The sequence below is a fragment of the Sebastes fasciatus genome, chromosome 10, assembly GCF_043250625.1.
Source record: "Sebastes fasciatus isolate fSebFas1 chromosome 10, fSebFas1.pri, whole genome shotgun sequence".
Classification (NCBI taxonomy): Eukaryota; Metazoa; Chordata; class Actinopteri; order Perciformes; family Sebastidae; genus Sebastes; species Sebastes fasciatus.
This window is the reverse complement of record NC_133804.1, coordinates 28221078-28231624: the sequence shown is the minus strand read 5'-3', so window position 1 is coordinate 28231624 and position 10547 is coordinate 28221078. Positions and strand designations below refer to the sequence as shown.

Sequence of the window (10547 nt, the reverse complement as noted above, 5' to 3'; positions counted from 1 at the left end):
ATGGCGCCCCTGTTGGGTAGTTAGTTTGTCTGACTGCCAGCAGGATGTCTTCAATCCATTGGGCCTTGAGCCAAAGAACAATTAATTTAGTGTTGGTAATGATCCAGATCTTTGATTTCTATCCTCAAGCAATAGTGTTTGACTAAATGACTCCGTGTTAAATTGGAGGTTTACAAGGTCAAAAAACATACAAACACTTTGCACAAATTATTTTCTGTAGTTTAGGTCTGTAATGCTGCTCCTCAGTTCATACAGATTCATTTACTTCTATGATTTTCTGTGTGTTGAATTTTGGTGGTTTATTATCTCTGCAATGGGGTTTAGTTAGATACCTGAAATAAAGTGCGGTTAACAGAAGCTTATGAGATTTTAACGTTTTGTTCTATGATATAAAATATGTCAGTAAATATCAAACTCGTGAATTTTGAAGCCTTTACGTGTCTTAAAAAAGGTGGTTGCTATCAAGTAGCTAAAGGAGACTACAAGACGTCATCACGCCATCACGTACGCCTTTAAAGACTCGTTGTGTATACACGCACTCATGCAATCGTGGTGTAATTCGTTTATAGCCTAGCGTTAGCTTTTTACTTCTGGTGATTGCATTCACACTTCAAAAATCCCGTGAAGATTATCCTGCTGAACAAAACGTGTCAATATCATAAACGTTTGTTTGCAATAGAGTTTATTTTCTGCAATAATCCAAAATCCAATGGAAAAATCTCATTGGCTTTTTGTCGAAGGAACCCGTGCGATTCTAACTTCCAGGTTGGCCTACAAAAATATATCATTCCTGCAGCACTCTGTATTCTTTGTGCACATTTATGAAAGAATGGTTAAGGACCTCTTGTGGTTGTGGTTATTCACAATTTTTGAAAAAAACTCTTTTATTGACTGTATTGACTGACTTTATACCGCCATTGACTGCTGACCCCTCACTCCTCTTAACCAGCTGGTAGGGGTCACAACTGATCGACAACTGCTTCATTGGCAAAAGGAATTTCCGGCAATCAGCTAGGCTAAAAACAAGCCTTACCTTGTAGTAGTAGCAGGCCACATTTTGGCCTTTGATTCAAAAACTAACATCCATAGAAAAGTACAAAAAAAAAAACGGAAGCATCTGCAGATTAATTGCACTAAAGGTAGGCACGATACGAGGTGACGAGCTTCGCCACCATCTTGACTGTAAGGGAGCCGCTTAGGGACAACTGAGCGAGATTCATCTCTTCTTTGTTTGGGAGGAGAGAGGAAGACACACCTGGTGGAGATCTGCTCTCTACTGAGTGCACTCTTCTAGGATTAGAACTGGCATTAACATAGAGCTTTAGAGATTAGACGTTTAATGTAACCACCGTAAGGTCCTCATAAGGCTGGAAGTACGAGGACTTGAGTGCGTTATCAGCCATTCAAATTTATGTGTGTGTGTGTGTAGGTGTGCGTGTGCGCGCGTGCAAGATGCAAGAATGAATATTAAGTTCTGATACCATCTTAGAGTGACCTTACTTGAGCCAACCCGGCTAACTACTTTCCAAACTCATTTTCAGTAAATGGTTGCAGCACAGCTACAGGAAATTAGAAAAGTGTAATGAATTCAAAGAGAGTCAGGAGGGAGAGAGAGAGAGGCCGAACGAGATGGAAAGAGAGGAAGAGGGAGATCGAAACGAGTTTTATAGTGTAAAGCTATTAAGGAAGAAAAAAAGGGGGGAAAAGAAACAAAGATGTAATCGGCAGCAGAGCCAAACCACACTTTGTCTATGGCGTCAAACTTGGCGGCCAAGACGGCGGCCTAAGCCGCTATAGGCAGGCATCGTCGTGGTAACGGCAGCGTCAATGTAGAAACCACAAGCTGATGTCATCGATGGCTGCTGTTAGCCAGTAGTTACTGATGACTCTGTCCTCACAATACCCTGCTGATGATCTGTATGTGTGTCTACTGTCTGATGACATGGCATGATGGAAGTTTTAGCAATTAGCATCTGGAAGGATTGTTAAAGTTTGACACAAAAGACCAGAATCAGGACCGAAGATATTCAGTTGAGTCCGGTACAAACAAAAGACTTGACGTAGGTGAGGATGTGACAAGATTTCATTGTGATATCAGTAAAATCCGCCTGAGAACAATTGTTTTTCCTTAGTGCAGTAAGTCACACTGGGTAAAACCCTAACGTAAAAATGCAGTTCTAATATAAATTGACCTTTTTCTTTCACCATCCAATGCTCCACTGCAGCAGGACTTTATTAAACGTTGTGTTGAGCATTATCACCAAACATAAAACAACCTTCTTTGAGGAAATTTCCTTTAAAATGTCTTCCTTGAAAAATGGAGAATGCATTCAGTAATTGGGGTGCAAACATGTAAACATGATGCAAAGACACATTTAATTTAGCTTTCAATCACTTGACTCATGCTCTTATCTGTACAGGACACATTGCTGCTGAGTGACACGTGTCATTGTTTCAGGTTTCAGGCTGGGACCTTTCTGGGTATCCTAAGGCCCTGAAACGCTTTGCCTGCAAAACCACGGTTTTCCCTTGGTACGGCCCGCCTGTTGTGCACACTGTTAAAACATTCTCAACTTTTCAGCGCCAGGTGCAGAGTCGCACCGCACGTCAATGTCAAACTTGGTGCATGCAGCTTATCAAATCAAGTAGAAGGCGGTTTTACTACTTTATCACTTCTTTCTCCTGTTTAGATGCTGGTAGATGTGGCCATAGAGTGACTCGCTAGATAGCTAATTAGCTGTTGGACTCTGAGAGAGCTACCAAGTGAGAGTGTCAGAGGGAAGGGGGAATTCACATCTCAATTGGTGATAGTTTTATGTAGGCTAGATAGAGAGAGAGAGAGACTACATTTTCTCGTTAATCACATGTGATAGTCTGGTTAAGCAACCAGCCCCGCTCCACAGGCACATCAGCTGTTTTGCCTAACGCCTTTTGCCAAGGGGCGTTTTGAAGCGGCTGCACCTGCAGCGACGCGTCTGTCTGATCGGGGCCTGACACTCCAGTGTAATTGGAAACACTGTGTTGTTCACTACAGAATTTCTTCTTTAAGGATATAATCTTCTTTTAGCAATGCTTTATGTGTAAACATTGTTATGTTGATGGAGCCAAAGAGAAAAGCAGACATTTAGCGGAGGTAAGTTCAGAGTGAGAGAGAGGCTCACCGTCGCAGGTGAAGTCTGGCGTGGCCACATCCTGGATGGGGATCTCCTTCAGGAAGGCTGGTTTCTGACAGCGAGGGTTCCCACTGACCACCCTGGTCTTCTTCAGCCACTGACCCAGCCAAGACAAGTGACAGTCGCACACATACGGGTTGGACAGGAGGTTACTGTGAAAATAACGAGGGACAGAGATAGAGAGAGAAACAGGGTCAACGCAAGCAAAACAAAAGTAACGGACGCCAGCACTGGAAGCTTCTTAAACATGTTGCTACACAATCGTACAGTACATACTGTACATGTTTCCTCAATATAATGAATTCATGCACACTTGATAAATGTTTTCCCTGAATTTTCCTCTCATAAATAAAATATTGATGCTTACATTCTGAGCAGATACAGACAAGACCCATAATAAGACAGTGGCTTACCAAAACAGCTACATATTCAAGAGACATTTCCAACAATACTAATAATAATAATAGCAATTTGTATACTGTACACTGCAAACCACATAGATATAAATGTTGTTTTTCATTCAGCCATACACTTGAATACATTAAGATGAAAGACAAAGAGAGAAAGGGAACAAAAGAGAGGCAAAAAGAAAAGGTTATCAGTTATTTATATTCATTTTGTGAAGTACAAGAGAGACGGAGAATGGGAAAGGAAAAAGGTGGCAGAGTGAGAAAATGCGAAAGAGAGAGAGAAAAGAGAAAAGGTTATCTGTACGTTTTATTCAGTTTCGATCACCCCTCATTGCATTTTGTTGCTTTTGTAACGCTGCTCATGTAATATTTATGCTGAACCATATTTAAACTGAATGGAGGCATCAGCAGGGCACCCAGCTCACTGCCACTTTAGATTCAATACAGTTCAGTGCTGTTACATTAGGTGGTTTAACAATATGAGGAGTTTACTGAGAAAATAAAATATCTTTCTTAGGGAAACAAACTTAGAGAGATAACTTTTAGCAGCATAGCGAGTCACACCTTTAATGATGATGGTGTGTAAGGACATGTACAAGTTTCACTGTGTCCGCTACACTAATAAACCTGAATGTTGCTGTTGGTGCTACAATATTAATGGCGTGCTGCTACAGATAGGGACAAGTTATTTCCTCATTTCCTTGTAATGAATTGACCTCGCTGCCTGGCAACCAGACCTATGCTAAATCCCTTCCTTCCTTAACAAAGTGTTAATCTTTTAATTAAACGGACAAACTCTAGTGGGAAACAATGCACTACAAATGGAGACTGATATTAGAAATAGTGAGAGAGGAAGAGGAGGAGGAGGAGGAGGAGGAGGAGATAAGGAAATGGAACAGAGGAAGTGTTAAGAAGAGAAGCTCTAGAAATAAAAAACTATCCATCTTTGTTTCACGCCAAACAGCGGGTGGGTGTTGCATACGAAATCAAGTGTTAAAGCAAAGGCCAATGAAAAAGTGATGCTGAAAAACGAATGACAGTGAAAAATGACAGGGATGATGGAAATAGAATATCGTTCCATTTTTGTGGTGATAATCACCAACAGCCCCGCTGAGCAAACCTGAGTTTATGCAACAATGCATCCATCCATCCAACCTCCCTCTCCCACATCCCCTCTCTTGTCCCTCCTCTTGTCTCCTCCCAAAATACTCAAGTAGAGACTTGAATCGAAGATGACAGGTACACAGCAGGACAGAGAGCGAGAACAAAAGGCTGAACAAGGGAAGGAAGCACGGAGGAAAATAAACAGAGTAGAGAGGATGTGAGGAGACTTTTTTGTTTGGTTCGGTACATCTGTGTGTGTTCAAGGTAAGAAAAAAAGATATAAACATCAACCTGTAATGTTTTATTAAGCTGAAAAAAAATCTATTATTTACAACCTTCACATCTGGGTGGTCAGAAGAGTGAAGGAGGAAAACACAACTTTACTTCATGGCTGTTGTTTCTGTGCTTCTCTGCACAGGCTGAACACCAGTCAACATCTTCAAACAAATAAAGGCAGGTACCCTCGCAACACGTTCTCACTTCATGCTCGTCAAATACCGCCGCTTGGTCAGTGACCCTTGACATCAGACAGCGACGCACGGGGGAACCCTCTTGCATTACTTTTGGATGGACCAAAGACGGCGGGTCCATATATGGTTGTTACATGCATGGTGTCCTTTCAAAATAAGCTTTCGTTTTCACAGGAAGTTTTGGAAGGTTTAGGCAACACAACCACTAAGTTAGGGTTAGGAAATGGTCGTTTCCTCGTCATAACTTCACTGACTAGTGACTCACGGGACTGACGATAATAAACGACTCTTGTGACTCAGGACTGACGTGACGAAATAAGCCAACGTTCCTTTTAGTCAAACAGCGGTCTCCTGGTTGAAAGTCTTGTGTTTGTTTGACCCAGCCACCACCCCTCCCACCTGCCCTTAGCGGACTCTCACGCTATTAATACTACGTCACTTGCTCCGACTGTCTAATAACGGCGTGGGTGGGTTTACATTGGCGTTAGTGGAAAGCCCAGTTCAACAACAGTATGTTGTATTTTGTTCCACAGGGATCTGTACAAAACAAAGATGTTTTCTTAAGTCTGTAGAATATGATGTGTAGACCAGGACATCTCTGCAGCACCACAATATATCATTTAAAATGGTATTTTGAGACACATTTTGCCTTCAACAAATACTGTTCCTCCTGTGATTTGAATATTTTGCAGTATTGCGACGTCAATACAATTTTGATTAATTGTGCACCCCTAACACACACACACACACACACACACACACACACACACACACACACATACCACACAAATAACTTGAAAGAATATGCCATCCAAGAACTCATGTCTTGGTCGCAGCAGGTGCGCTCATCTTTTGGAAGATAAAAACAAGCTCGCAGATGCTGTTGTGTGTGTGTGTGTGTGTGGGTGTGCAGATGCTGGGATATATTTAGCTTTGATAACAAATGTCCTGGGATCCAGACCAATCTAGTCGATAATGATGGAGAGCATCTGTGAGCAGAACAGCGTCCAGAGAGCAACATGTGTGCAAATGTGTGTGTGTGTGTGTGTGTGTGTGTGTGTGTGTGTGTGTGTGTGTTTGTGTGTGTGTGCACACGGTAGATAACTCCTGCAGCAGAGCTAGAATCTGAAACATTAGAGGATAGAGACAGAGAGATAAAGAAAGAAAGAAAGAAGCAGAGACAAAGAGGGTTGAGATTCTGCCAGATTTGAAGATAGACCAAAAGCGATTGCGGCCCACGTTGAGAGATAGCGAGAATAATAGGATGGAAATGAAAAGAAAAAACAGGAAAACAAGCACTAGAAAGAGGGAGGAAAGCCGTCAGGTGAGACTCACATTGTGGACAGGGAGTGCAGGGTGGAGAAGGCTCCCGGGGCGATACTGGAGATCCTGTTGTCGTACAGTGAAAGCAGACGCACCGAGCTCAGACCCAAAAACGTGCTGTTGTCAATGCAGCTGATCTGGTTGCTCCGCAGCATTCTGGAAACACACACAACAATATATATTTCATTAATGAAAAACTAAAAAGTTACCGGTTGCACATTTTTGTTTTTTGAAAGGCAGTCTTTCTGTTTGTATAAAACAATTGAATAAAAAAATACCAAATTTGCACACTTTGTGTGGATAAAAAGAGACAAAGAGGATAAAAGAACATAACCCATTATGACACGGACTGAAGATAAAACAGAAAGCAGGGGTAAATTCAAACCAGTCCCCACAGAACAACCGTGACAGAGTCTGCAATATGACATTAGCTTTTGACATGCAGTCATGTGGGGACCAGGCTAACTCAGTTAGTTAGCATTAGCAATCTCTGGGACGGGCTAACCTAGTTAGCGAGGCTATTACTGGAGCAGGGAGCCTCTTAACATAATACAGAGACAGCCATGATGCCATTAGAGAGTCATTAGCCGGCATATATATACATGATAGCATTAGCTAGTCATTACTGAGCATACACAGACAACATTAGCTCATGATTTCGTACGCTCTCCTGTGGCCTCTAATTGGACGCTAGCCTATTTATGGTGGGTGCCCAAATTAGAGGAGCAACAATATGCTGTCATTAGCTTTGAGTAAACAACTATGGTGCTTTCTTTGTAGTCTGGAGAAGAAAAAGTTAATGAAGTCAACCATAAGTGAGATGGCAACACAAGTCATAGTCTGCATGGTTTAAGGCGTCACGACCATACTTGCCAACCTTGAGACCTAAAAAATAGGGAGGATTTCAACAATAAAATTTGAGTTTCAGAGACTTTGTGACTTCATTTTTATGTTAAACAGACCTAATTTTAATTTTAATTTTAATTTTCAGGAAAGAAAACCGAATAATTCGCCTCTCTGGCGTGAACTTGTGTGAATCTCTGGTATAAACTAATTTTCATCAGTTTTCATTCATTCATTTTTTGCCTCTGCTTGAGTATTTCTTTCTCTAGTACTCTCCACTCAATGAAAGCCCTTTCAGACACAATGCGACAACAGCACCACTGCGCTCTGAAACCCGTTATTTCCAATGGCGTGTGCCACACCACGACGGCTTTGCTGTGATGCTGTGATGTGTGGCGAGCGCAGCTAAAACCGCGCAGCAATGTCGCAAGCAGCTCTCCTTCGCTGGGGAATTGACATTTGATGTTGCTCTATTGCCGTCCAGGTGGAAACAGTAGGTCTTAGGTAAGGTAGTATGACTTATCGTTGAGATTATGAAAAGGAAAAAAGGTGTGAAAATTGATTGATTGATTTGAATTGATTCGGGAGAAATACGGGAGAACTGTGACCCCGGGAGGAAACTGGGAGAGGGCGATGAAAAACAGGAGTCTCCCGGGGAAATCTTGAAGGTTGGCAAGAATGGTCACAACCAGGACAACAACACTTTCTACACTCAACTATAAATACTCAAAAGTAGGTTTTAGGTGATTTCAAAGCTCTACTTTTTTACATGTATCCACTCGTGTATCAGAAGCACCCTCTGTTAAAGGAAAAAACAAACTTTAACATATTTCAAATACATTAGCTTTAGAGTTCTGCAGAGTGGGAGGAACTCTAAGACTGTGGGGCTACATGCAGCCTGTATAACAGCACAGTATTCATTTAGTTAACAAGCAGACCACTACCCACATAAATATAATGCTGAACACACACACACACAAACACACACTAATGTAAACCAGACTTACAGAGTTTTCAGGCCAATGAGGCCTTTGAACATTTTTCCCTGCAGTCCAGTTAGCTTGTTCCCCGTCAGCAGCAGCTCCAAGACTCCACCTGCTCCATCAAACGCACCGTCACGGATGTCCCTCAGCTTGTTGTTGCTCAGGTTGCTGCAGGATGAACACAGATGTTATGATGTACAGATTTAGCTGTTTTTTATATAATTTTTTCCTGCTTGTTTGTCTTAACTACAGTACGAGCAGGATAACCACACATGAACAAAGTCTTACACACACACACACACGCACACACACACACGCACACACGCACACACACACGCACACGCGCAATGTTCCCAATTTAATTGCAATAATCAATCATGTCATTCAACTAATAAATGTTAACTCTTCCCTCCTTCATCTTAATATCCGCGTCTTGTAAAACAGATATTCTGATAACAGCTTACAGCCATCACTATAACTATACAATACAAAGCACACACACTCACTCACACACATAAAATAAAATGAGACAAGTGGTCACAGACAACTGGAAGTGATCGCTATCTCTCTGCCTTGCTCACATAATGAGAAAAATTAAAATGAAAAGAGGGCATTTGGCCACCGAGACAATAACTTAAGATGATAGTTATCACAGCTACTGTAGCTTTCATTCATGGCTTGTTTGGTGTTTCCTCTTATCAGCTTTATGGAAGATGAGAAGAGAGGAGAGGAAAGGAGAGGAGAGGAGAGGAGAGGAGAGGAGAGGAGAGGAGAGGAGAGGAGAGGAGAGGAGAGGAGAGGAGAGGAGAGGAGAGGAGAGGAGAGGAGAGGAGAGGAGAGGAAAGAGAGGAGAGGAGAGGAGAGGAGAGGAGAAAGAGGAAGGAGAAGAAGGAGAAGCAAGGAAGGAGAGGAAGTAGGAGAGGAAAAGAGAGGAAGAAAGGAGGGAAGAAGAGAGGAGAGGAGAAGCGAAGAAGGAGAGAAAGGAGAAGAGAGGAAAGAGAGGAGAAGCAGGGAAGGAGAAGAGAGGAGAATAAAGGAAGAAAGGAGAGGGTAGGAAGGAGAGAAGAAAAGAGGAGAGGGGAAGCAAGGAAGGAGAGGAGAGGAGAGGAGAGGAGAGAAGAGGAGATGAGAGTATAAATGAGAAAGGAGAAGAAGGAGAAGAGAAGAAGGAAGGAGAGAAGAAGAGAGGAGAGGAAGGCGAGGAGAAGCGAGGAATGAGAGGAGAGGAGAGGAAAGGAGAAGTGAGGAAGGAGAGGAGAGGAGAGGAGAGAAGAGGAGAGGAGAGGAGAGGAGAGGAGAGGAGAGGAGAAGAGAGGAGAGGAGAGGAGAGGAGAGGAGAGGAGAGGAGAGTAAGGTGAGGAGAGGACGGAGTAGAGAGGAAGGAGAGGAGAGGAAGGAGAAGAGAGGAGAAGAGGAAGAAGAGGAGAGGAGAAACGAGGAGAAACGAGGAAGGAGAGAAAGGAGAAGAAAGGACAAGAGAGGAAGGAATGAGAGGGTAGGGAAGAGAGGAGAGGAGAAGCGAGGGAGGAGAGGACAGGAAAGGAGAGGAGAGGAGAGGAAAGGAGAAGTGAGGAAGGAGAGGAGAGGAGAGGAGAGAAGAGGAGAGGAGAGGAGAGGAGAGGAGAGGAGAGGAGAGGAGAGGAGAGGAGAGGAGAGGAGAGGAGAGGAGAGGAGAGGAGAGGAGAGTAAGGTGAGGAGAGGACGGAGTAGAGAGGAAGGAGAGGAGAGGAAGGAGAAGAGAGGAGAAGAGGAAGAAGAGGAGAGGAGAAACGAGGAGAAACGAGGAAGGAGAGAAAGGAGAAGAAAGGACAAGAGAGGAAGGAATGAGAGGGTAGGGAAGAGAGGAGAGGAGAAGCGAGGGAGGAGAGGACAGGAAAGGAGAGGAGAGGAGAGGAGGTGATGAAGAAGAGAGGGAAGGAATTGAGAGAAGGAAAATGGAAATGAGTGCTAGCCAATCTATATCGTCAGTGACACAGCTAGATGGTTCGCAATTTCCTCTCCAATAAATCAACTTCTGGTCTCTGCTCTGTCTTTCTCTATCTCACTCTGACACACACACACACACACACACACACACACACACACACACACACACACACACACACACACACACACACACACTGAGAGGAGGTTGTAGATAAGGAGTGACTGTAAATCTGAAGCGAATGCCCATCTTCTATTTCCATTTAATATTCGCTTCCTCCATCGCTCCCACCCGCCCGCCCGTCCTCACTCTCCATC

The 10547-nt window shown here is 43.2% G+C and overlaps 1 protein-coding gene across 2 annotated transcripts in view; it reads right to left on the bottom strand.

Annotated features, from left to right (window-relative positions):
* The window catches only part of slit3 (slit homolog 3 (Drosophila)), a 303920-nt gene that overhangs the window by 51538 nt on the left and 241835 nt on the right, over positions 1 to 10547 (bottom strand). For both annotated transcript variants that reach the window (XM_074649244.1, XM_074649245.1), the window contains 3 exons: positions 8331 to 8474; positions 6493 to 6636; positions 3162 to 3325 (listed from right to left, as the gene is read on the bottom strand). In XM_074649244.1, coding sequence (XP_074505345.1) covers positions 3162 to 3325; positions 6493 to 6636; positions 8331 to 8474 — 452 coding nt within the window. The remainder of the gene's footprint in view (positions 1 to 3161; positions 3326 to 6492; positions 6637 to 8330; positions 8475 to 10547) is intronic.